The 26,829-nt window shown below is 33.4% G+C and overlaps 6 protein-coding genes and 2 long non-coding RNA genes across 16 annotated transcripts in view; 2 read left to right on the top strand and 6 right to left on the bottom strand.

The window, feature by feature from the left end:
- Nucleotides 1-4,638: 4,638 nt before the first annotated feature.
- On the bottom strand, nt 4,639-6,354 carry LOC141451651 (uncharacterized). The gene is made up of 2 exons (XM_074123113.1): nt 5,520-6,354; nt 4,639-4,937 (listed from the first exon to the last, which is right to left on the bottom strand). Exons 1-2 carry the CDS (start codon nt 5,645-5,647, stop codon nt 4,712-4,714), a joined length of 354 nt encoding a protein of 117 aa, XP_073979214.1. The 5' UTR covers nt 5,648-6,354; the 3' UTR covers nt 4,639-4,711.
- LOC141451653 (uncharacterized) lies at nt 4,998-8,200 on the top strand. The gene is made up of 2 exons (XR_012456980.1): nt 4,998-5,135; nt 7,986-8,200. It is a non-coding gene; the product is annotated as an uncharacterized lncRNA (long non-coding RNA).
- A 2-nt stretch (nt 8,201-8,202) lies between these two features.
- Nucleotides 8,203-9,962, bottom strand: LOC141451649 (uncharacterized). The gene is made up of 2 exons (XM_074123111.1): nt 9,802-9,962; nt 8,203-8,566 (listed from the first exon to the last, which is right to left on the bottom strand). The coding sequence occupies exons 1-2, from the start codon at nt 9,924-9,926 to the stop codon at nt 8,314-8,316; spliced, it is 378 nt and encodes a 125-aa protein (XP_073979212.1). The 5' UTR covers nt 9,927-9,962; the 3' UTR covers nt 8,203-8,313.
- A 207-nt stretch (nt 9,963-10,169) lies between these two features.
- Nucleotides 10,170-26,829, top strand: part of LOC141451652 (uncharacterized) — a 41,699-nt gene continuing 25,039 nt past the window's right edge. For 4 of the 9 annotated variants that reach the window (XR_012456977.1, XR_012456971.1, XR_012456973.1 and 1 more), the window contains exons 1-5: nt 13,651-13,743; nt 13,846-14,094; nt 14,201-22,849; nt 22,955-23,088; nt 23,939-24,097. This is a non-coding gene — a long non-coding RNA (uncharacterized lncRNA). Of the gene's footprint in view, nt 10,604-13,615; nt 13,744-13,845; nt 14,095-14,200; nt 22,850-22,954; nt 23,089-23,938; nt 24,098-26,829 lie in introns of those variants that run through there. The other 5 variants (XR_012456978.1, XR_012456974.1, XR_012456975.1 and 2 more) reach the window with 5 other exon arrangements.
- On the bottom strand, nt 11,649-13,517 carry LOC141451646 (probable salivary secreted peptide). The gene is made up of 2 exons (XM_074123107.1): nt 13,341-13,517; nt 11,649-11,963 (listed from the first exon to the last, which is right to left on the bottom strand). Exons 1-2 carry the CDS (start codon nt 13,466-13,468, stop codon nt 11,711-11,713), a joined length of 381 nt encoding a protein of 126 aa, XP_073979208.1. The 5' UTR covers nt 13,469-13,517; the 3' UTR covers nt 11,649-11,710.
- On the bottom strand, nt 17,103-18,744 carry LOC141451650 (uncharacterized). Its single transcript, XM_074123112.1, has 2 exons — nt 18,606-18,744; nt 17,103-17,488 (listed from the first exon to the last, which is right to left on the bottom strand). Exons 1-2 carry the CDS (start codon nt 18,728-18,730, stop codon nt 17,236-17,238), a joined length of 378 nt encoding a protein of 125 aa, XP_073979213.1. The 5' UTR covers nt 18,731-18,744; the 3' UTR covers nt 17,103-17,235.
- On the bottom strand, nt 20,279-22,195 carry LOC141451647 (probable salivary secreted peptide). Its single transcript, XM_074123108.1, has 2 exons — nt 22,059-22,195; nt 20,279-20,606 (listed from the first exon to the last, which is right to left on the bottom strand). Exons 1-2 carry the CDS (start codon nt 22,184-22,186, stop codon nt 20,354-20,356), a joined length of 381 nt encoding a protein of 126 aa, XP_073979209.1. The 5' UTR covers nt 22,187-22,195; the 3' UTR covers nt 20,279-20,353.
- Nucleotides 23,082-26,779, bottom strand: LOC141451644 (probable salivary secreted peptide). The gene is made up of 2 exons (XM_074123106.1): nt 25,535-26,779; nt 23,082-24,137 (listed from the first exon to the last, which is right to left on the bottom strand). The coding sequence occupies exons 1-2, from the start codon at nt 25,660-25,662 to the stop codon at nt 23,882-23,884; spliced, it is 384 nt and encodes a 127-aa protein (XP_073979207.1). The 5' UTR covers nt 25,663-26,779; the 3' UTR covers nt 23,082-23,881.

Genomic DNA, 26,829 nt, shown 5'->3' with positions numbered 1-26,829 from the left:
AAAATTGTGGTTTCTCAAAAAAGTTTTGTATCACTATGAATTAAAATTTAATATTAAATGACATCTAACCAGCCAATAAACTTGTAGACAAATTTAGCCAATCAAAAAGTGACACTTTATGTTCAAATTTTCGGATTACCCTAAAAATGATTTTCTTAAACTTGATATACGAGTACATAAGTAGTCCGACAAATTTCATTTAAAAACATTTTTTTCTGGAATATTTAATATTTAATACAATATTTAAGAGCCATTCTGGGCGAAGGAATGGAAAGCGCTTTTCTTTAAAGTCCACCTTTTAGTGTAATTTATGGACTTGTCTTTTGTTAAATATTAATAAGGATTAAATAAACAATTCATATTCTAAATGGGTGGAAAAATTGTTCCTACAAATAGTTTAAACAATGCAACTTAAACCGACTTACAACAAAAGTTATTTAAAAAAAAACTCTTTTTGGCAATTAACAACATTGATCTGTCTCAAACAAGAACTCAAATTGGATCACTCAGGACATAATCAGTCAGGATCAATTAAACAAAATTTTAAGGCAAAAAACCCACAATCTAAAACAAATTATTTTTTTTTAAGACAAGTAATTGTTGCAAACAATTATTTATATCAAATCATTGTACAATGTAAGCTGTTTCTGTAGAGTATGGACCACAGCCCTGAACTAAAGATGACCTAATCTCTGGGTCGAAAGATTGGCTAAATAAGAAATAAATACAAATTATGACTGAAATTAGCAACAATCTTTCTTTTCCTTAGTTTAATGTATATCAGACACACACACACAAAAAAAGATAAACAGCAATCGGTTTGATGTAGAGATTTCGACTTCCTTTTCAGCAAGTACAGGTGCGAGACGGAAATGGATGAAAGTCCCGGAAACGGTCAGAGATCCAATAAATACGCGCGTTACAATGAAAAACAGAAATTAACGATATTAACGAAATGCTACTCTGTAACAGGATGTTAAGTAGAGATCAGAATTCGAACCTAATATCATACACAATACTTTGCTTTTATAGAAATAGGTAACTTCTAAAAAAAAAAAAAAAATTATATTATATAATAACGATCAAATCGTTAGCTGACTCATCGTTCTCCTGTTTCACGAAACCATTTTATATGCGCATATCCGCATAAAAATATCATACGAAAGTGACGTCAATGCAATAATTGTAAGCAATCTCGGTCTGTCACCGACAGAAGCAGTTTCTAATTGGTTATTCATTCAGCGTAATGTTAGATTAATTTTGCTTAATTAAATTTTGTTCACGTCAATATAGTTACTTGACGTAAATACTGAAGATATTCTGGTTTATTAGGAAACTTGGCCTAAAGTGAACATCAAAATGATGTTAATTTGGAATTTTCTCTCATAGTAACTAAAGAGCAAGCAGTATTATATGATCCACTTTGCCCATTATAAAATGCCAGAAAAGTTACAGCCTTCTAACTTATAAGAGAAGATTGGCATTTCGAATTTAGAGGAAATCCGCTCCCCTCCCAAAAAGTAGGAACCACCTCTCCGGAACGAATTTCTCATTCTTTTAAGAGCTCCTTGTAAATGGCTCCCAAGTTTTTTCTCTAAGCACATGTTTCTCTCATAGATCTATAACTTAAATTCATTTATAATCATTTAACTATGAAAATCTGTTTTTGGGAATTAGTTAAGGTGGATTTTTATTTATATAAAGTAAGCAGGCGCCCCATTAGCCGAGCGGTTATAGGCTAGACCCGCAAAGCTAAGATGTATTGTTGGTTTAGTAGGTTCGATTTCTAGTCTAAACCTTGGATTTTATTTAATGGTGTTAATGTTGTAAGGGAACGGCTATAGGCTAAACCCGCAAAGCTAAGATGTATTGTTGGTTAGTGGGTTCAATACTCAGTCTCTAGGGCTTGGTTTTTATTTAATGGTTAATAAAAGGAATTTTACAGTAAAGTATGTTTTACTAGTCGCCTCCGTCCACGATACCTAATTAGGCAGTTGTTCATAAAACAGCCTGAAACAGTAGGCAATTACTTTACTAAATAAAGTAAGCTACTATATGTTAAGTAAGGGCCTAATATTAATAAAAATTAAATATGAACCGAAAAATCGGAGTTAAAGGGAAATTCATTTATTTTGATAATCTAGTAACGAGAAGTGGTGCGAAAACCCCTCCCACTTCAGACACTTTTTGACGTTAAAATGATGACGTTGAAATAGGTAAACATACCATGCCATGTGGAACTTAACTAATTACGTAATTAGTGAAAGTGTTTTTTTAGAAAAAATATATACTCGTATAATATTATTAAGAATACATTGCTAATTAGTACTGTCTCATTGCATCAGAGGCCTGTCAAGTTTTATAGGAACTTAAAGGACTTCATAATGAGAAAAGTCGTTGGAAAACTCATGCGGTCGCAAATACTTCCTTTTTAGAAAATAGCGACGAAACACTAACACATATTTAGTGGAAAAAACAGACGTGAATATTGGAACCAACTTCAAATGAAGGTATGCAAAGGAGAGGGCTCTTTTTTTCAGAGTGCGCATGCGAATTAGGCGAACAGTTTTGTTTCCGGTTTACACTATGTATATTTACATATTGGACTAGACCAAAAAAAAAAAAAAGATCTCTTCCTCTTTATTGCTTTAATGTAAGACGCATCCACATCAACGGCGGCCAGAGCTAGCCGTTAAAGACAGCCGGAGAGAGAGAGTTCCTAAGAAAAGAAAAAAAGAAACCAGCCAACAACTAGATTCGAACCCAGGATCTCCTCGTAGGGATTCAGTACTCAGCTAACCACTAAGATACGTAATTCCTCCCCTCGGTGAATTTCAGGCACTATTTTAGTAACTTCTTTCAACAGGCAACGAACCATGGTTCTGTACACCTTTTGCCTTCATTGGCATGTACCCTGCTGAAATTCAATTAGCATAAATTGGCTAAAAGTTATTAAACAATGTGATAAATTATAAAAATATAACAGAATAAATAAATAATGCAAAGAAACTATAACTAAATCGGATTCTTTAATATCCTTCCGCTCATTGGAAGATGCAATCTTTTAATTAACTTTCTGTACAGGAACATTTCTATCGGCTGGCTCTTCGACAAGTCCACTTCCTTTTAGACCCCAGGAGTCCCAATAAGTTTCTTTTATTTTTTTTTTGTTTTTTAATCCAAAATAAAAACTTTTTAAAAAATAAGAATGTGGCCAACTTCATTTATATTGTTTTTAAAATGACTAATAGAATATTTATTGCATTATTATTTATTAATAAATCAGTCGTAAAGCCTCGCAGTTAGTTACTAACCCTTTTTGGGTACACTTCCGGTAACAGTGTGAGGCGGGTAGTTGCCATGTCCCCCGTTGTAGCGCTAGTAACTAACACACAAATAGCAATTTTACAGCAATTTTATAACTAAATCTTTTCATTTGAGTACCATCTAAAATATTATAGAATCATTGGGGCAATCTAGCACTGCGCAACACCTGTAGGATTGATTCTGAACAGCGAAACAAGCAACATACTAGTATAAATATAATTTTCTAATATATATCTTTTCGCAACAGTGGACATTGAGAGCCCACCTTAATGAAAGCACGAATAAGTAATACTTGGACATCCATGCTATATTTATGGATATAATTACGTAATATGCTATTAAAAATACTCACAAATCTATGTACTACACTTTGTAATCAAATTTGTTGAATACAATAAACGATTATTATTATTATTACTACTTTTTCATTACACTTCCGGCCATCGGACAGTATACTTTCGTCTATCACAACACAACACAACACTGTCCATCACCGGTCAGTGAGCTGCTCCTGGGAAGAGAAGATCTAAAGCCAGCAGCTGGATTCGAATCCATCTCACGCGAACCACTAGGCTATTACTTCCCTATATATTATTACTATTATTAGAATAACTTCCTCTGCAGAATTAATTGAATGCATGTTCTTGGCGGTACTTCATTATTCAAGTTACACGACAGCTAGATGCATTATTACTGAGAATGACAATAATTGACACTACTTCACACTCCCTAACTGAGGGGAGAAGTTACACCTGAAGTTGTGTCTAGGATTAACAAATCTCTTTAGAAGAGAGAATATCGCGAGGCCAATGGCGTTTCAACTGCATAGGAGGATGGTCTGGTAGGTGATGAGATGATCAAAGCACAAGAGGATTGGAATGCGGGCTGTAAATTCTGATGAAGGTTTTTATAGCTAGTTCGAACTACCAGGACTTCCAAGTGTGTGCGAATGGTTAGATTTGAAACATAAAACGGAGACGTTAACGATAGTGCGGAGATTGTTCGACTGAAGAGATTGAATTTTTTGAAGAGTGAAGCGTTTTGTTGAAACCCACAGTTCAATCCAGGTGGGTTTGAGCATGGAAGTGAATATCAGACAGTTTGTTATTAAGTGAAATATTAGATCGTTTTGTTTAGTAGTCTCTTAAGTAGTCGATAACGCCTGTTAATATCCGTTCGTTTCATTGGGTATACCAAGACAGCCCTTGGTCCAAATACAGTCAGTCCAAGGTTACGGACTATACCAATTTTTTAAGAGAAATATTTAAAAAATAAAAATAAATAAACAAATGATTATAATTATTACGCATGATCTTTATTTTATTGATGTAACAATATTAAAAAAAAAAATGAAATTTATCTTCCATAAATGTTAATGACGAAATCATAGCAACCTCCTCTTTGTGTTTCCAGAAATAGTTTTAAGTTGTTCATTACAAAAACCTCCTCCAGAGAGGAATGTACAGCCACCGGATCCGTCATGAAGTTGATCAAGAACTTCAAATCTGGTTATGTGATTGACTGGCCAGCTACGGTCTGGCCATTTAAAGTCATAAGTTTGGATTTTTAATAACACTTCGGGCATTTTCACTCTGGTTGTGTAAAGTAATCTAAAAATTATATATATTTAACAATTTCTATGAATATAAAAAAATGAAATTAACAGAGGATAAATCTCTTGCTTTTATAAGGAATGTGATTGTTGCAACAGACAACAAAGCCGGATGTTTTGAGAAAGAAGCTGATGATTGGATCCGTAGAAGTGCCCAAATATTTGTGGAACGAGAAATTATTATACTATGATTACGGTAATTATAAATAGCATATTTTTTCAACGGAAATGAACTGGATAATTCATAACTACATAAAATGTTATGGAAAATGACGTTCGCCCCCAATTCGATATCTTTAATATTTGTCGAGATATTTTAGATCTAAGTTACAATTTTATCTATTCGTGAACGGTTTTCACGTTTTTCATGAACGGTGTTTTTTTTTCGTAATTCCGCTTCCCAAAAAAAGTTATTAGCGATTTGTGCGTTTTAAATGGATCATCCTGTACAAGTATCCAGCAAAGGAAAATATTAAAATCTATTGTCGAGTGAAATACAATTTAATTTTCTTATTCAAGTTAAAGCAAGAGATTTAGTTAATAATTTGTACAGACAAAGAAAAAAAAGTACATCACTAACCTGTCTCCAGGCTCCCTTCTTCCTAGAACCAAATTATGTTCGGGATCTGAACCGCAATCAGTTTTTGGATATAACCAATGTGAGGTACTAGTACCCAATATCAACAAGAACACTAGCTTAATACCCATTTTATTTAATTGTAATTATTTTTCCAATAATTATAAATGGTGACATGGGTCTTCTCTTTATATATCGTCTAATTAATCTCTTTTTATTATTATTATATTTTTTTTTTTTGAAATTTTAAATACTCTCGAGATCTAAATTAAAAAATATGATTAATATTCTTTGAATACGTGAAGTGTTTATTCTTGAGATAAAATATAGAATTACTTTCCTTTAATGTAGAAGTAAGGTTCAATTCTGTGATGCGATCGTCTGAGCGGTGGGAGTGATATCAGGTTATCACCGGTCAGTGAGCTGCCACATACTCCTGGGAAGAGAACATCTAAAGCCAGCAGCTGGACTCGAACCCAATTCACGCTAACCACTCGGCTGTTACTTTCCTATTATTATCAATAGAATATTTTCTCAGAAGGAAACTACTTGGGAGTATTTTTAAATAAATGGGGCTCGTTAAAAACCATTTATATGCCAAACTGGTCCAAAATGTTTCTGTATAATATAGTACATATATACGAGGGTCATTTGAAAAGTCCGTGCAAAGTCAGAGAGATAGCACTACTGGCGCGTATCGAGGTTATGTTTAGTTAGTAGCATCTCTTGGAAGAACACACACCAAGTTTCAGCCAGATCGGTCTATTTCATTGTGTTTGGCATTCGTTTGAATCGAGGAAGTCGAGTGAATTTCCAAAACTGGACAAAAAAGAATTTCGTGTATTGATTAAACACTGCTTTATGAAAGGCAAAACGCCTGAGGAGACTAAAGAGAAGCTTGATAAACATTATGGTGACTCTGCACCTTGGATTAGAACAGTTTATAAGTGGTTTCAAAATTTTCGGAGTGGCCATATGGGCACAAGTGACGCTGAACGTTCTGGACGCCCTGTTGAGGTTACTACTCCAAAAATCATTGATAAAATCCATGATATGGTGATGGATGACAGAAGAGTGAAGGTGCGTGAGATTGCTAGTGCTGTGGGCATCTCGAATGAACGGGTACATAATATTTTGCATCAACATTTGGACATGACAAAGCTATCCGCAAGATGGGTGCCGCGATTGCTCACGCTTGACCAAAAACGAAATCGTGTGAAGTGTTGCAAGGACGGTTTGCAGCTGTTCCAGAAGAATCCGCTGGACTTTAAGCGTCGTTTCGTCACTGTGGATGAAACATGGATACATCACTACACTCCTGAGACCAATGAACAATCTAAACAATGGGTTACCAAGGGGGAATCTGCGCCAAAAAAGGCGAAGACCGTTCCTTCGGCCGCAAAGATTATGGCGACTGTCTTTTGGGATTCGCAAGGAATAATCCTCATCGACTATCTGGAAAAGGGGTAAAACTATTACAGGTGCATATTATTCATCATTATTGGACCGTTTGAAAACCGAGCTGCAAGAAAAACGCCCACGATTGGCCCACAAAAAAGTCCTTTTCCATCACGACAACGCACCAGCTCACACCTCAGCAGTTGTGGTCGCAAAATTAATGGAAATAGGGTTCCAACTCGTTTCACATCCCCCCTATTCTCCAGACTTGGCTCCCTCGGACTACTATTTCTTCCCCAATATGAAGAAATGGCTGGCGGGAAAAAGATTTTATTCAAACGAGGAGGTGATTGCAGAAACGAATGGCTATTTTTCAGACTTGGACAAATCTTATTATTCGGAAGGGATCAACAAACTAGAGCAGCGTTGGACGAAGTGTATAAGCCTAAAAGGAGACTATGTTGAAAAATAAAAAAGGTTTACCCCAAAAAATTAAGTGGTTTTTATTTTTGCACGGACTTTTCAAACGACCCACGTATAAGTATTACATATAATGAGAAAAAAACATATAAACTGAATAAATAAAAGAAAATGGAAGAAAAACTAATAAGGTATATTTATTTTTGAATATTTATATTTATTTCGTCATAAAGAAAAATTGTATTCCTACTTCGTGAAGTAGGGGGCATTAGCAGTGGTTGTGTGAACATCGACACTGTGTGATTTTATTTTTATTTTTCAGTAGTAGAATTTTTGCTATTTAAATGAAAAACCATTAGTTTCAATAGGGAAGTTTTATTTGGCAAAGGTTGAAGATTTTCCATTGAATAGTTTGGTAATAATTAAAATTAGAATCATTTTATTTTAATTAATAAAATTCAGTAGCTGTGAAGCAATAGCAGGGTCTGGTGGAGCAGCAAAAGTGTTTATCTGAATTTTGATTGGCAAGAATGAATACTCTGGACTACAATACTTAGCTTTCTTTCGTCTGTTTCCTTAATATTGTTGTATGTATTTTGTATTTGTATTACATTACAAAATATTGAGTCTTACTGAAGCGCACTTTTCCAGCTGTAACACATATAGTTTTACGTGAATGTCCAAACCATTGAAGAAGGAATTTGGTTGGAAAGGGGACGATACACCGGTGGGAGAGAGGGATGAGGTAATAAAAACGACTTGTTCTTCATCTGAGTTTTGTGAAAATGAGAGAGTACTAAAAAGGCTATTTTAAAGAGAAATAATAATTATAATAATAAGAACCATTAGTTGCTGCGAAATAACAAGATTTCATTCTTTTTAAATACTTTATTAATACAACATTATTATATATTTTATTAATATTTATTGTACATTAAACTTTATAACATTTTCGCAATTATTTATCCAAAAGTGATAATTACACTCCATATATACTGATACGGAAATAAGCCCCGCTATTGAATTGTGTTTTCAGCAACAGTTTTACATAGCTAAATTCAAGTCCGCCATTAAGTAGAAATACGCAGCCGCCATCTTCAATATCTAGTAGATTCAAAACTTCGACTCTATTAATAAGTTCGAAGATTACACCTTTATCGGGCCACATGAATACTTCACTCCGTGAACCCAAGAATTTACTGGGCACACGGTAGGTATGTGAGTAAATTAATCTGAAAGCGTAAAATCTCATCTTAATTTTTTAACTTCATCTAAAATCGTAAAATTATGGCCAATTTGAGTTACGATTTTTTTTGTGACAAGATGTTATTTGTAAAGTATGTGCACATTTATGTAACTGTGTTTAGCATTTGTGTTAAAATTGGATTCTTAGTATGGCGAATCCAAAAAAAAGTGTTTCCACATTTTCATTCACTAGTCATGTCCAGGACCCTAAAAAAAAAAGGGCTAAACCACTCCCCTTATAAGCAAACCTGGTTATAAAGATAACCCAACCAACCAAATGGTAGTACTGAGGATGCCACAGGACCAACCACAGTCCGGACCTTCTTTGGTAATACGAAGACACCATAATAAAATATTATAGCGAAGTTAAAGCGAAGGCGGGGAGCTAGCCCGATAATAATCGCCATATTTGGAATTCTCTCAAACAGTTTAGGCTTAGTTAAGAATTTTAAACGCCATTATAATTTTTTTTATTGATTTCTTGATCAAGAATTTAAAATGGCGATAGTTAGCTATGATCGCCAATGATTCATACTCTTCATATTTACACAGTGCAGAGATTACCAAAATAATTATAATCTCGAACTCTCTCATTAAAAGAAAGGACCACAATTTTTCTTTAAAGTTAGATACTGATTAATATATAATTTGTGTCTGGAAAATTTTTTTTTGAAAATTAGATTAAGAGCAACTTTAAGGGAAAAGGAATGAAACCTTTCTCTAAAAGAGCCATCTTAAAAGGAAAATGTATGGTCCAATCACTAATTATAATCATTAAATAGGGTTAACTTAAAATGGCGTCTGGATTTTCTTTACTTTTTCCACCATTTCTAGGTAAACTACTATACCTGAATTTTCTTTAACTGCTCTTGTACTCGGCAGTTCTGAAGAAGAAGGTTGGGTTTAAGGTTTAATCTACCACTTCTGTAAATTGTTCGATATTAACACCAAGGAAATATCTATGAGAATTAAATATCTTGCAAATAATAACAAGTATGAAACGAAAATCGTTTGACCTAAAGTGTCAGCCACTTAAAAAAATTAAATGAAAATGGAATCACATCAAAATCAAACCAATGTTCAGTCAAAGTTGTAAGTTTTGAAGAAAAGCATGAATTAAGAGAAAAGTGTGAAAATGCTTAAGCTAAAAGAATAAATTTCCATTTCTAAAGAAATGGTACACTTAATTGTAAAGAAAGTGTAACAAAGTATAGCTACTAACTTATCTTTAGGTTGTCTGTCGCCTAAAACCAAATCGTGACTAGAATCAGATTTACAAGATGTATCCATGGCCAAGACTGTGGCAGCCATGGCCAATATCAGCAACAGCACTAGCTTAACCTCCATCTTCAACTTAAAATATGCCAATAGCTGCTCCAAACTTGCCCCTTTATATAGGTTTTTTCACCTTCTTTTTGTTCGTTTCTTTTAAGAACCTTTAAAACTCTCGAAAGATAAATTAAGAAATTGTATTAACAATTATTAAAATTTTGAAACTTCCGAATCAATTAAAATGTCTTCTGGAGATAAGATATGGAATTGCATGACTTCCATGAACAGCGCAGCAGTTGTTATCAAAGTTAGCACTGATATAACAAGTGATAAGAATTGGCGTTGACGATTCTTTGTTGGTTTAATTATTATTAGGAGTTGCTTATTGACTTTAATGTTAAAGATACTAAATTGTGTTCAATATTCTTATGTTTTCTTGTTAATATTAAATAGAACTCAAGTGGAAAACCTTTCAAAACACCTGAACCTTGCTAAACCATTTTATTTGCTGTAAAAAGAGAGAGAAAATAAGGCGTCCCTCAATTATTATCGTCAGTTACTATCAAGTTGTAAGCCCTATTAAGCAATTTCCTTTTAGTGAAACCCTCAAAGAGGTTGGTGGCAAAATTCATGAATCCAGCTGCGATCTTAAGATGTGGAGTTTCAATTACTGCTGTTCTCATTTTTTCTCCCAACGGAAAGACAGTCATCTCTAGCTAGAATTCTTTTAGCTAATTACACAATCTTCAAATGTGAGTACCAATTTGTAATCTTAAAATTTGAAAAAAAAATTAAAAAAGTGAAAAATGCAATCAGTAAATTTTCACTTAAAGAAGGCGAGGCCTCCTCGAATTATCAATTTTCATCTTACAGAAACTTTTCAGTGCACATTAAAGAAGTTTTTTTCGAAAAACTATCTGAGGTGAATAGTACTTCCGGTGTGGATTTCATTTCGCTAAAATTTAGCATGATCACAATAGTTTTTCCTTTTTATTAATTTAGTTGTTTTGTTACACAATCGCTAGATACATTATTAGTAAGAATGACAATAATTGACACTACTTTGTAATACCGCTAATAGTAGTGGTGACCAGCAAGGAAACAGATAACCATTCCAATAAAAAGGTTAACAATACTAGGCCTTTATGGTGAACAATTATATTTACCAAAACAAGAAACAGAAAATTATACGAGTCTAATAACATAAAAGAAGGATCCTTCACCTGATTGATTTATAAAAAAAATAACTAAAAGTACAACTTAAATAGTAAAGTGAATAGTGGTCGCAGCACCTTACGGCCCCTCGAGCTCGTAGTTCCCCCCGCCATTACTTGACGCAACGTCACAACTTCACACTCCCTAACTAAGGGGAGAAGTTACCCCAGAGGTAGCACTCCCTAAAAGACGTATCTAGGACTAACTACTCTCTTCAAAAGAGAGTGGACATCGCTGGGTCATTGGCGTCAAAATTGTATAAGAGGATGATCAGGAGGGTGATGAGATGATCAATGATGGACAAGAGACTATCAGTTCTGATGAAAGTTCGAACTACTAGAACTACTACTAAAGTTGGAAGTCCTAGTCTGTGCGGATGGTTAGATTTGAAACATAAAATGGAGCCGATAACGATAGTGCAAAGAATTTCCGATTCACGATATTAAATTCTTTGAAAATTAAAGCGTTTCGTTGAACCCCACAGTTCAATCCAGGTGGGTTTTAGTATAGAAGTGTGAAGCAGACAGTTAGTTATATTTTTCAAGAGAAATATTAAAAAAATAAAAATAATTAAACACATGATTTTAATTTTTACGCATGGTCTTTATTTTATTGATGTAACAATATTCCAAAAAAAATGAAATTTATCTTCCATAAATGTTAATGATAAAATCAAAGCTTCCTCCGCGTTGAGTTTTCAGATGTAGTTTTAAGTCGTTCGTTCCAGGACCGCCTCCAGTGAGGAACGCACAGCCACCAGATCCGTCATGAAATTGATCAAGAACTTCAAATTTGGTTATGTGATACACTGGCCAGCTACGGTCTGGCCATTTAAAGTCATAAGTTTGGACTCTTAAGAAAGCTTTCGGCATTTGTACTCTGGTTGTGTACAGTAATCTAAAATTATATATAAAACAAAAATATAAAAAATGAAATTAACAAAGGATAAATCTCTTGCTTTTATAAGATATGTGATTGTTGCAACAGTCAACAGAGCCGGATGTTATGAGAAAGAAGCTGATGTTTGCTTTGAAGAGGTGCCTAAATATTTGTAGAACGGGAAATTATCGTACGATGATCAAGGTCCAGCATATTTTCTCAACGGAAATGAACTGGACATTCACAAAAAGTAATAAGACCTCACCGTCCGGTTATAGTCAGTACTCTCTGTAGGAAACCAATACTTCCGGAAGTCGGCAGTCACCGAGTGTGTCTTGGGTGTTCAGTTAAAAAATTAAAATAAATCTGTAGCAAATAAATAGCAGACTTGCTGTTATCGCAGTTTAAACGCGAGTAAACTTTTCTTGTAACTGACCTAGATAAGTGCTGTAAACGTGTCAGTTTCACTGTTACATTGTTCACCATAAGATGTTCTGTACATTAACTGTTATTTCCAACGGGAATTTTTTTCTAACTTAGGATTTTGGTTCGTTTTTTGTACCCATAAATGCCCAGAGTTAGCATCGTACAATAAACGGAAATGGTACTTTAGACGAGAACACTACACCTCCCTAAGTACCCAGCTTAGATTAAGTTGAAGTGATGCAATCGTCCAGAATTTATAGACTTAATTATCACCGATAATTTTTAAATTTAGGGTAAATTTAAGTAAATTTTACAAAATTGATCTATGTGTCTGACTAAAAGTCATCTATGTAACCCAAAATCAATTAAAAAGAAAGAAAGCAGACGATTTAAATTTGATATTATTTGTTATGGTGGTTTTTGAGTGGACAAAGAACAAACCAAAAGTGCCCAAATACTTTATCAATTTTACGTTTATTTTGTTTTTTTTGAAAGCTCCATCAAGTAATTGCTTGAAATTTGGTTTATTAATTATAATAATTTATTTTGATCAATTTTCCGTTAAAGAAAAGGGCAATTTTAGAGGAAAAAGGGCTGAACTTTTCTTCAAAGTGAAATGCACCACCACGCCGTTTGTATATCTTGGAATTAACACTATATCATTGATTTAACAGGAATTAAATACAGATTAGGATGTTTATAGGGCACATTTATAATATTAAAGTCAACAATTTGTTTTATTACAAATTGTAAGTTTGGGGAAAGTTTAATTTCGTAATTTTACTGTAACGGAAGTCTTGTGAGTCTACACACCAGATAAAAAGAAAAAATATGTTAGTTTCCAACTACGTAAATCTGACATCTATTGTCTAGTGAAATACAATGTCATTTTCTTATTCAAGTTAAAGCAAGAGATTTAGTTAATAAATTTTAATGTCAGAATAAGAAAAAGTACAATAAATCACCAACCTGTCTCCTGGCTGCTTGAATCCTTGAACCAAATCATGATTGGGACCTGAACCGCATTCAGTTTTTGGATATGCCCAAACTGAGGCACTAAGGCCCAATATTAGCAAAAACACTAGTTTAATACCCATTTTATTTAACTGTAATTATTTTTCCAATAATTATAAATGGTGACACTGGTCTTCTCTTTATATATCGTCTAAATAATCTTTATTTTGTTATTATTATCTTTGTTTTTTGAGGAAATTTTAAACAATATTCTTGGAATACGTAAAGTGTTTACTCTTGAGATAAAATGTAGAATGATTTTTGTTTAATGCAGAAGTAATGTTCGATTCGGTGATGCGATCGTCTGAGAGTTGGGAGTGTTATCAGGTGATGTCACACCTTTAGTACAATTAATAAAGTAATAAAACTAACTCATTCTTTTTTTAATTTCTAAATATATAGGATATTATTTATTTCTTTAAAATTAATTGTGGTTGAAGTTTTTTTTCTTTAATTTAAGACGCGTCAACATCTGAAGTTATTGGTCTACTGCTGGCCTTCGGACAATATTCTCTCGTCACGGACATCATTTCCGGTTAGTGAGCTGTATGTAGCTCCTAGGAAGAGAAAATCTAAGGACCAGCAGCGGGATTCGAACCTGGGTTCTCTGCATTAGAATCCCCAGTATACGCTAACCAATTTTGGGAAAGGAACTATTTGATGATGCCATCAATGTGAGATAAGGCCCCAAAATGGAATGAGTTAATGCGTAAGTACAGATCTTTCAAAATACACGAATAAACAAAGGAATAATAATAAAATTTATATATTCCTACTTTTGAAAAAAAGAAAATTACGAGAAAATCTTTGTACAGGAATTTTCTCGTAGTTTTTGGTGGATATCTCATCCTGATATCAAGATTATTGCCACTGTTTCCAGAAAATATGGCTGCTTAGGAAAATCCAGACGTTTTGGAGAAACTTGGGGAATCTAGGTTACCTCAAAAAGGTTGGTTTTATTCATTGAACCGACATAAGTTTTTGTATTTTCTAAGATGAAGGCACCTCCAAATAAGGAATAATGTTAAATTTAAAGAAGCCCTCACTTAAGTAGGAAACTATTATAAAGAAAGAAATGGTGAAGACTCTTCACAAAGGCTTTCTTTTTTTCTTCTTAAGATTTGAGAATCGCCGATACGAAGCAATTTACTTGCCTTTCCTGTTTGCGCTAACCTTTCTATTTTTCCCCCTAACAGACGCTTAAATTTCCTCCATCCTCGTAGTTAGTCTAAGCCTTTTTGGATACAGTTCTGGAAACAGTGTGAGGCGGGTAGTTGCCATATTCCAGCCCCCCAATTGTAGCGCTAGCAACTAACACAATTTATGACGAAATTTTATAGCTAAATCTTTTCATTTGAGTACCATCTAAAATATTATAGAATGATTGGGGCAATCTAAAACTGCGCAACCCCTGTAGGATTGATCCTGAACAGTGAAACAAGCAACATACGAGTATGTACTCGTATAATCTTGTACTTTATCTTTTCGTATCAGTGGACTTTGAGAGACCACCTTAATGAAAGCACGAATAAGTAATACTTGACCATCTACCCTATATTTATGTATTTAATTATGTAATATGCTATTAAATACACACAAATCTTTGTACTACACTTTATGTAATCAAAATTGTTGAATACAATAATTTATTATTTTTACCTATCTCTTCAGTACACTGCCGGCCTACAGACAGTATTCTTTCGTTACAACATGATCTGATACTTTCGATACATTTTTGTGAATAGCTTTTCATCAATATCATCAATACAGCTTTTTAATTTATTTATTACAAAATTTTAAATAATTATTCCATCAATTGGCAGTTTAAATTGATGAAATTACGTATAATTATTGTTATCTAACGATTTAATAGTAAATTCACAAAAATGGTTACATTATTTTAAGTTTCTGGAAAATTTGGAGAATTTCTACGTTTTGAGCGCGCTAAATGATTATCAATAATTTGTGGAAACTCCGCCACAGTGCCCGTTTTTCTATAATATATTTAGGGTTTTCATCTATTTGAAAGCGGTTGGCCAAAAAAACTGCTTTTTCTATAGATTATTAATAAATGTGCCACTCTAACCTGATGACAAGGCTTTTTGTAGCTGAATTAATTAATTCTGCTGACAATGAGATGTGTTTAAATTTGACCGCTAGGTATTTAATTACCCTAAGGCTACCTTTAGAAATGTCGTAATAATAGATCAAACGACAGAAAGATTATAAAAACTACTATCAATGTTTGCAGTGTCAAAATACTTGATTGATTATTGTTTCAATTGATTTTATTATCGTATATAAGAATATTCAGTGCTTTGTAATAAGTTTTAATAAGTGTTTAATAAGTTGACATTAAAGCTACGAAGCTCATCAAATCAATAACGAAGTGGAATGATTACGACTGGCAATTAATGTTTTACGAGAGGTCGTGAAATTTTTCTACTTCGGAAGCAAGTATGAAATGTTCATAACCGCAGAACTGCGGTGAACTTGTGTACCTCTCTCACTCGGTAACTGAGTGACCAATCTACTATCCAAGATGAGCACCGATAGAAGATGACAAAGAACAGAAGAAGGACCTTAGTTGTCATAGAATCTCCTGTACCTTACAAAGAATTAATAGAACAGTACTTCTGACGGCCATAAGTACAGAATGTATTTCCGGTGGATACTTCTTTACCGGAAGCTTGATAAGGACAGTTTCATTCTCTCTGCAACAGTATATTAATAGCCCAATTTTTATGTTATCAAAGAATTTATGCTTGAAAACAAAATACTTCTGTATAACATCAATATAAAACCTCTTTGGATATACGTTTATGCTTTGATTTAGTCTGCTGTGCTAGATTTGGGGTTCAAGCATTCAAACTCCTATCGCTATCATATCATTTCAATTATAATGCTCAGAAAAATTACCATCGCCCCGTTCTGTCTAACAAACTTAACCCTTCATACTCGTGCCAGGGTCATTCAATAACTAAACAAATAGCTGCACACCAAAAATAGATTAAATCATTGCAATTTTTTGTTCATTTTCTCCTCGTAATCCCCACCAACTTCTATGCACCTATCTTATCTTTGCACGAGTCTTCTTCTGCCCTCAGCGAAGGATTCTTTATCATGATCTTGAAGCCAGTTTTCTTGTACAATTTTCTTTACCTCTTCGTTGCCATTGAACTTGAAGCCAAAAAAAAAAAGAAAAAAAAGCTTCTTTCATCCAAGAAAACAGAAATAAAAATCCGCAAGGCCAGGGCTGTGATGAGATAGGGAGCTGCAAACCCATTTTGCCAATAGTTTCCAGCGGCAGATAGCGCCTTGTGTGGTCCAGCATTGTCTTGAAGAAGAAGCTCGCCTTTCCTCTACCATCCCGGGCTTTTTTCAACTATATCATCATATTTTCAATTCATTCAACTGTAAGACGTTGGTCTTCTTTTTTACAATTTTATTTTTTTTTTAAATTTTGGTGTCCGTTAGGATTGATAACGAAACATAATTATTTACTGATACATTAACATTTTTATTCACGTTTGACCAACCAAATTAATTAGTTTATTCTGAAATCTATTAATTCCCTTACAATATTAAAATAAAGAATTTACATAATTATTACTGAATTAAAGGATTCTTCTCCGAAAGGGTTTCGATGTCTGTGTTACTCATATTAACAGAAAGGGATATAATAATTATAATGATAATAAAAGGAAGAACCATTAGTTGCTGCGAAATAACAAGATTTCATTCTTTTTAAATAATTTTTTAATACAACATTATTATTTATTATATTAATGTTTATTGTACAATAGTTAAACTTTATAACATTTTCGCAATTATTTTCCAAAAGTGATAATTACACTCCATAAATACTGATACGGAAATAAGAATCGCCAGCGAATTGTGTTCTCAGCAACAGTTTAACATAGCTAAATTCAAGTCCGCCATTAAGTAGAAATGCACAGCCGCCATCTTTATCATCCAGTAGATTCAAAACTTCGATTCTATTAATACGTTCGAAGATCACACCATTATCGGGCCACATGAATACTTCACTTTGTGAATTCCAGATATCACTTGCCATATGGTGAGTATGTGAATAAATTAATCTGAAAGCGTAAAATCTCAATCTTAATTTTTTTTTTTAATTCTCGCCTAAAATCGAAAGCGATTATCGATAAAAAAAAAATTCAGTAAAATATAGATTTTTTTTTGAGTGGCCAATTTGAGTTACGATTTTTTGAGTTTTATTGCAAAATATGTGGACAGTTATGTAAGTCTGTTGACGTATAAGTCCCTTATAAGTAAACTGGTTATAAGGATAACCCAACCAACCAAATGGTAGTACTGAGGATGCCACAGAACCAACCAGAGCTTTTTTGGTAATACGAAGATACCATAACACAGAATTATGGCAAAGTTAAAGCGTTGGCTGAGAGCTAGCCCGATAATCATCGCCAAAACTGGAATTTTGTAAAACAGATAGGAGACTGTTGCCCAGATATGGGCTGTCAAGAATCTTAAACGCCATGATAATTTTTTTATTGATTCTTTAATCGAGGATTTAAAATGGTGATAGTTGGCCATGTATCGCCAATCTTCATAATTATACTCAGTGCGAAGATCACCAAAATAATTATAATCTCGAACACTCTTATCAAAAAAAAAAAAGACCGCAATTTTCTTTAAAATTAGATACTGTTAAAATATATAACTTGTATTTGGAAAAATTTTCCTTGAAATTAAGGAATGAGATTAAAAGCTATTTTAAGGGAAAATGAATGAAACCTTTCTCTAAAAGAGTCATCTTAAAAGGAAAATGTGTGGTCCAATCACTAATTATAATCATTAATAGGGTTTACTTAAAATGGTGTCTGGATTTCCTTTAAATTTTCCGCTATTTCTTGGTAAACTGAATTTTCTTTAACTGCTCTTATACTCGGCAGTCCTGGAGGAGAAGATTGGGTTTAGGGTATAATCTACCACTTCTGTAAATTGTTCGATACTAACACCAAGGTAAAATCTATGAGAATAATAACAAGTTTGAAACAAAATTCGATTAACCTAAAGTGTCAGCCACTAAAAACGATTAAATGAAAATGGAAACCAACCAAGAGAAATGTGTGAAAATGCTCTATAGCTAAAAGAAGAAATTTCCACTTCTAAAGTAATAGCAGAAAGGTACACTTAATTGTAAAGAAAGTGTAACAAAGTATAGCTACTAACTTGTCATTAGGTTGTCTGTCGCCTAAAACCAAATTGTGACTAGAATCAGATTTACAAGATGTATCCATGGCCAAGACTGTGGCAGCCATGGCCAATATCAGTAACAGCACTAGCTTAACCTCCATCTTCTACTTAAAATATGCCAATAGCTGCTCCAAACTTGCCCCTTTATATAGGCTTTTTCGCCTTCTTTTTGCTCGTTTCTTTTGAGAACTTTTAAAACTCTCGAAAGATAAATTAAGAAATTATATTAACAATTATTAAAATTTGGAAACTTCCGAATCAATTAAAATGTCTTCTGGAGATAAGATATGGAATTGCATGACTTTCATGAACAGCGCAGCAGTTGTTATCAAAGTTGACACTGATATAACAAATGATAAGAATTGGCGTTGACGATTCTTTGTTGGTTTAATTATTATAGGGTGTTACTTATTGACTTTAATGTTAAAGATACTAAATTGTGTTCAATATTCATTTGTTTTCTTTTCAATATTAAATAGAACTCAAGTGGAAAACCTTTCAAAACACCTGAACCTTGCTAAACCATTTTATTTGCTGTAGAAAGAGAGAGAAAATAAGGCGTCCCTCAATTATTATCGATAGTTACTACAAAGTTCTAAGCCCTATTAAGCAATTTCCTTTTATCGAAACCCTTAAAAAGGTTGTTGGCAATTTCCATGAATCCAGCTGCCATCTTAAGATGTGGATTTTCAATTACTGCTTTTCTCCTGTTTTCCGCCCCAAAAAGACAGTCATCACTAGCTAGAATTCTTTTAGCTATTTACTATAAATGTGAGTACCAATTTGTAATCTTAAGATTTGGAAAAAACAATTTAAAAAAGTAAAAAATGCAATCTATAGAGTGGAATTTCCTGTTAAAGAAGGCGGGGCCAAATCGAATTATCAAGTTTCATCTTACAGCAACTTTGCAGTGCAAATTAGAGAACTTTTTCCGAAAAACTATCTGAGGTGAATAGTACTTCCGGTGTGAATTTCATTTCGCTAAAATTTAGCATGATCACAATAGTTTTTCCTTTTTATTAATTTAGTAGTTACGTTACACCACAGCTACATTTATTATTGTTATTATTATTTATTACTAGATTCATTATTCTCCTCTGAAGGAGAAGTTACCCCAGAGGTAAAATTTCTTTAAAAGTCGTGCCTAGAATTAACTACTCTCTTCAGAAGAGAGAGAACCTAGCTAGGTCATTGGCGTTTTAATCGAATAGAAAGATGATCTGGAGGGTGATGAGATGATAAATGATGGACAAGTTCTGATGAAAGTTTTTATGCCTAGTTCGAACTACCAAGACTTCCAAGTCTGTGCGGATGGTTAGATTTGAAACATAAAATGGAGCCAATAACGATAGTGCGGAGAATTTCCGACTGAAGAGATTGAATTCGTTGAAGATTGAAGCGTTTCGTTGAACCCCACCGTTCAATCCTGGTGGATTTTAGCATAGAAGTATAAATCAGACAGTTTGTAATTAAGTACAAGATTAGATCGTTTTGTTTAGTAGTCTCTTAAGTAGTCGATAACGCGTGTTAACATCCGTTCGTTTCATTGGGTATACCAAGACAGCCCTTGGTCCAAATACAGCCCAAGGTTAAGGTCTATAATCATTTTTTAAGAGAAGTATTTAAAAAAATAAAAATAAATATACACATTATTATAATTATTACGCATGGTCTATATTTTATTGATATAACATTTTCATAATTATCTACCAAAAAAATGAAATTTATATTCCATAAATCTTAATGATGAAATCAAAGCTTCCTCCTCTTTGTGTTTTCAGATGAAGTTTTAAAAAGTTCGTTCCAGGACCACCTCCAGAAAGGAACGCACAGCCACCAGATCCGTCATGAAATTGATCAAGAACTTCAAATTTGGTTATGTGATTGACTGTCCAGCTACTGTCTGACCAATTAAAGTCATAAGATTTGACTCTTAAGAATGATTTGGGCATTTGCACTCTGGTTGTGTACAGTAATCTAAAATATAAATAAAACAATTTTTGTGAATATAAAAAATGAAATTAACAGAGGATAAATCTCTTGCTTTTATAAGAAATGTGATTGTTGCTACAGACAACAAAGCCGGATGTTATGAGAAAGAAGCTGATGTTGCTACGTAGAAGAACCCAAAATATTTGTAGAGCGGGAAATTATCGTACTATGGTCATGGTAATAATAAACAGCATATTTTCTCAACGGAAATGAACTGGACATTCACGAAAAAGCCTACGTCCTCAACCTCCCTCTGTAAGAAACGAAAAACTTCCGGAAGCCAGCAGTTTTCCGAGAATGTCTCGGGTGTTCAGTAAAAAAATAAATGGGCGGTGATGAGGTGTCATCGTTTGCATATCTTGGAATTAACATTACTTAATTGATTTAACAGGAATTAAATACAGATTAGAATCATTAAGGTGCACATTTATAATATTAAAGTCAACTATTTGTTTTATTAAAAATTGTAAGTTTGAGGTTTGATTTAATTGCAAAAGTTTACCGTAAGAGAAGGTCATGTAAGTGTTGGCATCAGAATTTCTTACAATATATACAGGGTGAACCAGTAGGTATTGTCAATAGGCCTACTGCGTGTACTACATCTAAAGTGGAGTATTTTCTAACATTTTGTCAAATATTTCAGTTTAGATTTTTTTTTATGTGCAATAAGTAATCTTAGACTACCTTATTTTAAGACAATCTACTTTAAAAATTGACTACAGCTCCATCCACAAGAGTTTAATGAATTAAACAACACAATACAATATCACTGCTGTATACTCGTGAACCCGTTTTCTTGCAAAACAAACGCAATTTCTCATACGAAGATAAAAGGAATCCTGGAAAATGATATACCGTTTGAAAGCCCATTAGACAAGGAAACTTTTGTAAAAAGTGCCAGCACCTAGATCTGAAAATGATCACATAAGGGCCTAATGAGTTTTCTTAAAAATTTCGATTACTTTTATTTTCCTAGATTCCGGTGGAAGATTAAGGCAGTTTGGAGAATAATTTATGCTTCAAAATGGTATCAATTTTTAGGAAATTTATCTGTCTTTCTAACCGTGTCATCAGAATCGAATTCGGACTAAAACTTTCTGAGTAATAACATTTTTATTGGAAAAAAGTAATGATTTTAGAAAAAAACTTTAAAGTGACGTCACTCAAGAACAGAGGAAAATATGAAGTTGGCCAATACGTCATTGAACTCCACTTTAGATGTACTACACGCAGTAGGCCTATTGAAAATACTTACTGGTTCACCCTGTATATATGTGTGTTTGTGTGTTAGTTTCCAGCAACGTGAAATGATAAATCTGACATCTATTGTCTAGTGAAATACTATTTCATTTTCTTATTTAAGTTAAAGCAAGAGATTTAGGTTATAATTTGTAAGTACAGACACAGACACAAAAAATGAAATTAAAAATCACTAACCTGTCGCTATACTTAGTGGATCCTTGAACCAAATCATGTTCGGGACCTGAACCGCAAGCAGTTTTTGGATATGCCCAAACTGAGGCACTAATGCCCAATATCAGCAAGAACACTAGTTTAATGCCCATTTTATTTAATCGTGATTAATTTTTCAATGTTCATAAATGGTGACACCGGATTCCTCTTTATATATCGTCTAATTTTTTTTTATTATCTTTTTTTTATTTTAAATACTCTCGAGATATGAATTAAAAATAATTAATATTCTTGGAATACGTAAAGTGTTTATTCTTGGGATAAAATGTAAAATTATTTTCCTTTAATGTAGAAGTAATGTTCAATACAAATCTATTCAAGCTTCAATAAAGGTGATGCGATCGTCTGAGAGGTGGGAGCGTTATCAGGTGATGTCACACCTTTAGTACAATTAATAAAGTAATAAAAACTAACTCATTCTTTTTTTATTTTCTAGATATATAGGATATTATTTATTTCTTTAAAATTAATTATGGTTGAACTTTTTTTTCTTCAATTTAAGACGCGTCAACATCTGAAGTTATTGGTCTACTGCTGGCCTTCGGACAATATTCTCTCGTCGCGGACATCATCTCCGGACAGTGAGCTGTAAGTAGCTCCTAGGAAGAGAAAATATCTAAGGACCAGCAGCTGGATTTGAACCTGGGTTCTCTGCATTAGAATCCTCAGTATACAACTAACCAATTTTGGGAAAGGAACTTATTTCATTACGCCACCAATGTGAAATAAGGCTCCAAAATGGACTGAGTAAATGCGTAAGTACAGATCTTTCAAAATACACGAATAAACAATATAATAATAATTAATTTTTTACTCCTACTTTTGAAGGAAAGAAAATTACGAGGAAATATTTTTTACAGGAATTTTCTCGTAGTTTTTGGTGAATATATTATTCCGATATCAAGATTATTGCCATTGTATCCAGAAAATATGGGTGCTTAGGAAAATCGAGACTTTGGGAGAAGCTTGGGGAATCTAGGTTACCTCAAAAAAGGTTGGTTTTATTTATTGAACCGACGTACAATTTTCTTTTTTCTTCTAAGATGAAGGCAAAGAAGCATTTGGCACCCCCAATAAAGGAGAAATGTTAAATTTAAAGAAGTCCTTACTTAAATAGGAAATTGTTATAAAGAAATGATGAAGGCTCTTCAAAAAGGCTTTCCTTTTCTTCAGAAGAAGAATTTTTGTTTTTTTTCTTAAGATTCGAGAATCGCAGATTACGAAGCAATTTACTTGCCTTTCCTCGGTGAGCTAACCTATCTATTTTTACCCCCAACAGATGCTTAAATTGTCTTTATTCTATTCTTAGTATTCTAGTACATTTCTTTGATCTAATTTTGTGGGTCCTAATTGAGCCAACATGACAGCTTCCAGCTAGCAGGACTTCCAAGTGCGTGCGAATGGTTAGACTTGAAACATCAAACGGAGCGGTTAATGATAGTGCGGAGAATGTTCGTCTAAACAGTGAAGCGTACCGTTGAACCCCACAGTTCAATCCTGGTGGGTTTTAGCATAGAAGTGTGATTCAGACAGTTTGTTCTTAAGTGCAAGATTAGATCGTTTTGTTTAGTAGTCTCTTAAGTAGTCGATAACGCGTGTTAACTTCAGTTCGTTTCATTGAGTATACCAAGACAGCCTTTGGTCCAAATACAGTTAAGGACAATACAAATTTTGTAAGAAAAATATTAAACAAATAAAAGTAAATATACACATGATTGTAATTCTTGTGCACTGACTTTATTTTATTGATGTAATAATATCGTAATTATCTACCAAAAAAATGAAATTTATCTTCCATAAATCTTAATGACGAAATCATAGCTTCCTCCCCTTTGTGTTTTCAGATGAAATTTTATGAAGTTCTTTCCAGGACCGCCTCCAGAGAGGAAAGCACAGCCACCAGTTCCGTCATGAAGTTGATCATGAACTTCAAATCTGGTTATGTGATCGAAAGTTACCCCACTACTGTTTGGCCACTTAATGTCATAACTTTGGACTCTGAAGTAAGATTTGGGCATCTTCACTCTGGTTGTGAATAATAATCTAAAAATTATATATAAAACAAGAATATAAAAAATGAAATGAACAGAGGATAAATCTCTTGCTTAAATGAGAAATGTGATTGTTGCTACAGACAACAAAGCCGGATGTTATGAGAAAGAAGTGGAAGATTGCTCCGTAGAAGTGGCTAAATATTCGTAGAACCTAAAGTTATTATACTATGATCATGGTTATTGTAATTATCATATTTTCCCCGCGGAAATGAACTGGGCATTCACGAAAAGTCTTACGTCCTCACCATCCGGTTATGGTCAACATTCTCTGTCAGATACGAAAGAAGTCGGCAGTCACCGAGTGTGTCTTGGGTGTTCAGTTAAAAAATAAAAATAAATCTGTAGCAAATAAATAGCAGACTTGGTGTTATCGCAGTTTAAACGTGAGCAAACGTTTCCTGTAACATAACTCGTAGATAAGTGCTGTAAACGTGTCAGTTTCATTTTTACATTGTTCACCACAAGAGGTTCTGTACAATAACTGTTATTTCCGACGTGAATTTTTTTCCTAACTTAGAATTTTGGTCCGTTTTTTGTACCCATAAATGCCCAGAAGTGAGCATCTTACAATAAACGGAAATGGTACTTTAGACGAGAACACTACACCTCCCTAAGTACCCAGCTTAGATTAAGGTGAAGTGATGCAATCGTCCAGAATTTATTAGACTTAATTATCACCGATGATTTTTAAATTGAGGGTAAATTTAAGTAAATTTTATAAAATTGATCTATGTGTCAAACTAAAAGTCATCTATGTAACCCAAAATCAGTTAAATAGAAAGAAAGCAGACGATTTAAATTTGATATTACTTGTTATGGTGGTTTTTGCGTGGACAAAGGACAAACCAAAAGTGCCCAAATACTTTATCAATTTTACGTTTATTTTGTTTTTTTCAAAGCTCCACCAAGTAATTGCATTAAATTTGGTTTAATAATTATAATAATTTATTTTGATCAATTTTCCGTTAAAGAAAAGGGAAATTTTAGAGGAAAAAGGGCTGAACTTTTCTTCAAAGTGAAATGCACCACCTCGCCGTTTGTATATCTTGGAATTAATATTATTTCATTGATTTAGCAGAAATTAAGTACAGATTAGAATCATTACGTTGCAAATTTATAATATTAAAGTCAACTATTTGTTTTATTACAAATTGTAAGTTTGAGGTTTGAGGAGAATTTAATTACTTAAGTTTAACGTAAGAGAAGGTCATCTGAGTGTTAGCACATATATAAAAATGTATGTGTGTGTTAGTTTCCAGCAACGTGAAATGATAAATCTGACTTCTATTGTCTAGTGAAATGCAATTTCATTTTCTTATTTAAGTTAAAGCGAGAGAGTTAGTTAATAATTTGTAAGTAAAGACAAAGAAATAGATCATCACTAACCTGCCTCCAGGTTCCCTCCTTCCTTGAACCAAATTATGTTCGGGACCTGAACCGCAATCAGTTTTTGGATAAGCCCAAACAGAGGCACTAATGCCCAATATCAGCAAGAACACCAGCTTAATACCCATTTTATTTAATTGTAATTATTTTTCCAATATTAAATACTCTCGAGATCTAAATTAAAAAATATTGTTAATATTCTTGGAATGCGTAAAGTGTTTATCCTTGAGATAAAACTTAGAATTATTATCTTTTAACGTAGAAGTAAGTTTCAATTCGGTGATGCGATCGTCTGAATGTTGGAAGCGCAATCAGGTGTTGTCTCACCTTTAGTATAATAAATAAAGTAATAAAAATTATCATTTAATAGCTCATTCATTTTTTTAATTTATAAATTTATAGGATATTATTTATCTGTTTAAAATTAATTGATGTTTAATTTTATATTTTCATTAAATCAATGCGCGTCAATAAAATGCAATCAATAAAGTGGAATTTCCTGTTAAAGTGGGCGGGGCCAAATCGAATTCTCTAGTTTCATCTTACAGCAACTTTGCAGTGCACATTTCAAAACTGTTTTTCGAAAAACTATCTGAGGTGAATAGTACTTCCGGTGTGAATTTCATTTCGCTAAAATTTAGCATGATCACAATAGTTTTTGTTTTTTATTAATTTAGTAGTTACGTTACACCATCGCTAGATACATTATTAGTAAGAATGATAATTATTGACACTACTTCACACACCCTAACTGAGGGGAGAAGTTACCCCAGAGGTAACACTCCCTAAAAGTCGAGTCTGGGATTAACAACTCTCTTTAAATGAGAGAAAAAACGCGAGATCACTAATGTTTTAATCGTCTGGGAGGATGACCTGGAGGGTGATGAGATGAGAAATGATGGACAAGTTCTGAAGAAAGTTTTTAGAGCTAGTTTGAGCTACCAGGACTTCCAAGACTGTGCGGATGGTTAGATTTGAAACATAAAATGGAGCCGTTAACTACAGTGCGGAGAATTTCCGATTGAAGAGATTGAATTCGTTGAAGATTGAAGCGTTTCGTTGAACCCCACAGTTCAAACAAGGTGGGTTTTAGTTTAGAATTGTAAATCAGACTGTTTGTTATTAATAAGTGAAAGATTAGCTCGTTTTATCTAGTAGCCTCTTATGTAGTCGATAACACGTATAAATATCAGTTCGTACAAGTCGAGTGTGCCGGTTCCAAGACAGTCTTCGGTCCAAATACAGTCCAATATAAGAACAATACCAATTTTGTAAGAGAAATATTTAAAAAAATA

The sequence above is a fragment of the Rhodnius prolixus genome, unplaced genomic scaffold, assembly GCF_049639745.1.
Source record: "Rhodnius prolixus isolate KJV_2025 unplaced genomic scaffold, Rpr scaffold_14, whole genome shotgun sequence".
Taxonomy (NCBI): Eukaryota; Metazoa; Arthropoda; class Insecta; order Hemiptera; family Reduviidae; genus Rhodnius; species Rhodnius prolixus.
Note: the sequence above shows the minus strand (reverse complement) of the source record. Positions and strands in the feature narration are given on the sequence as shown.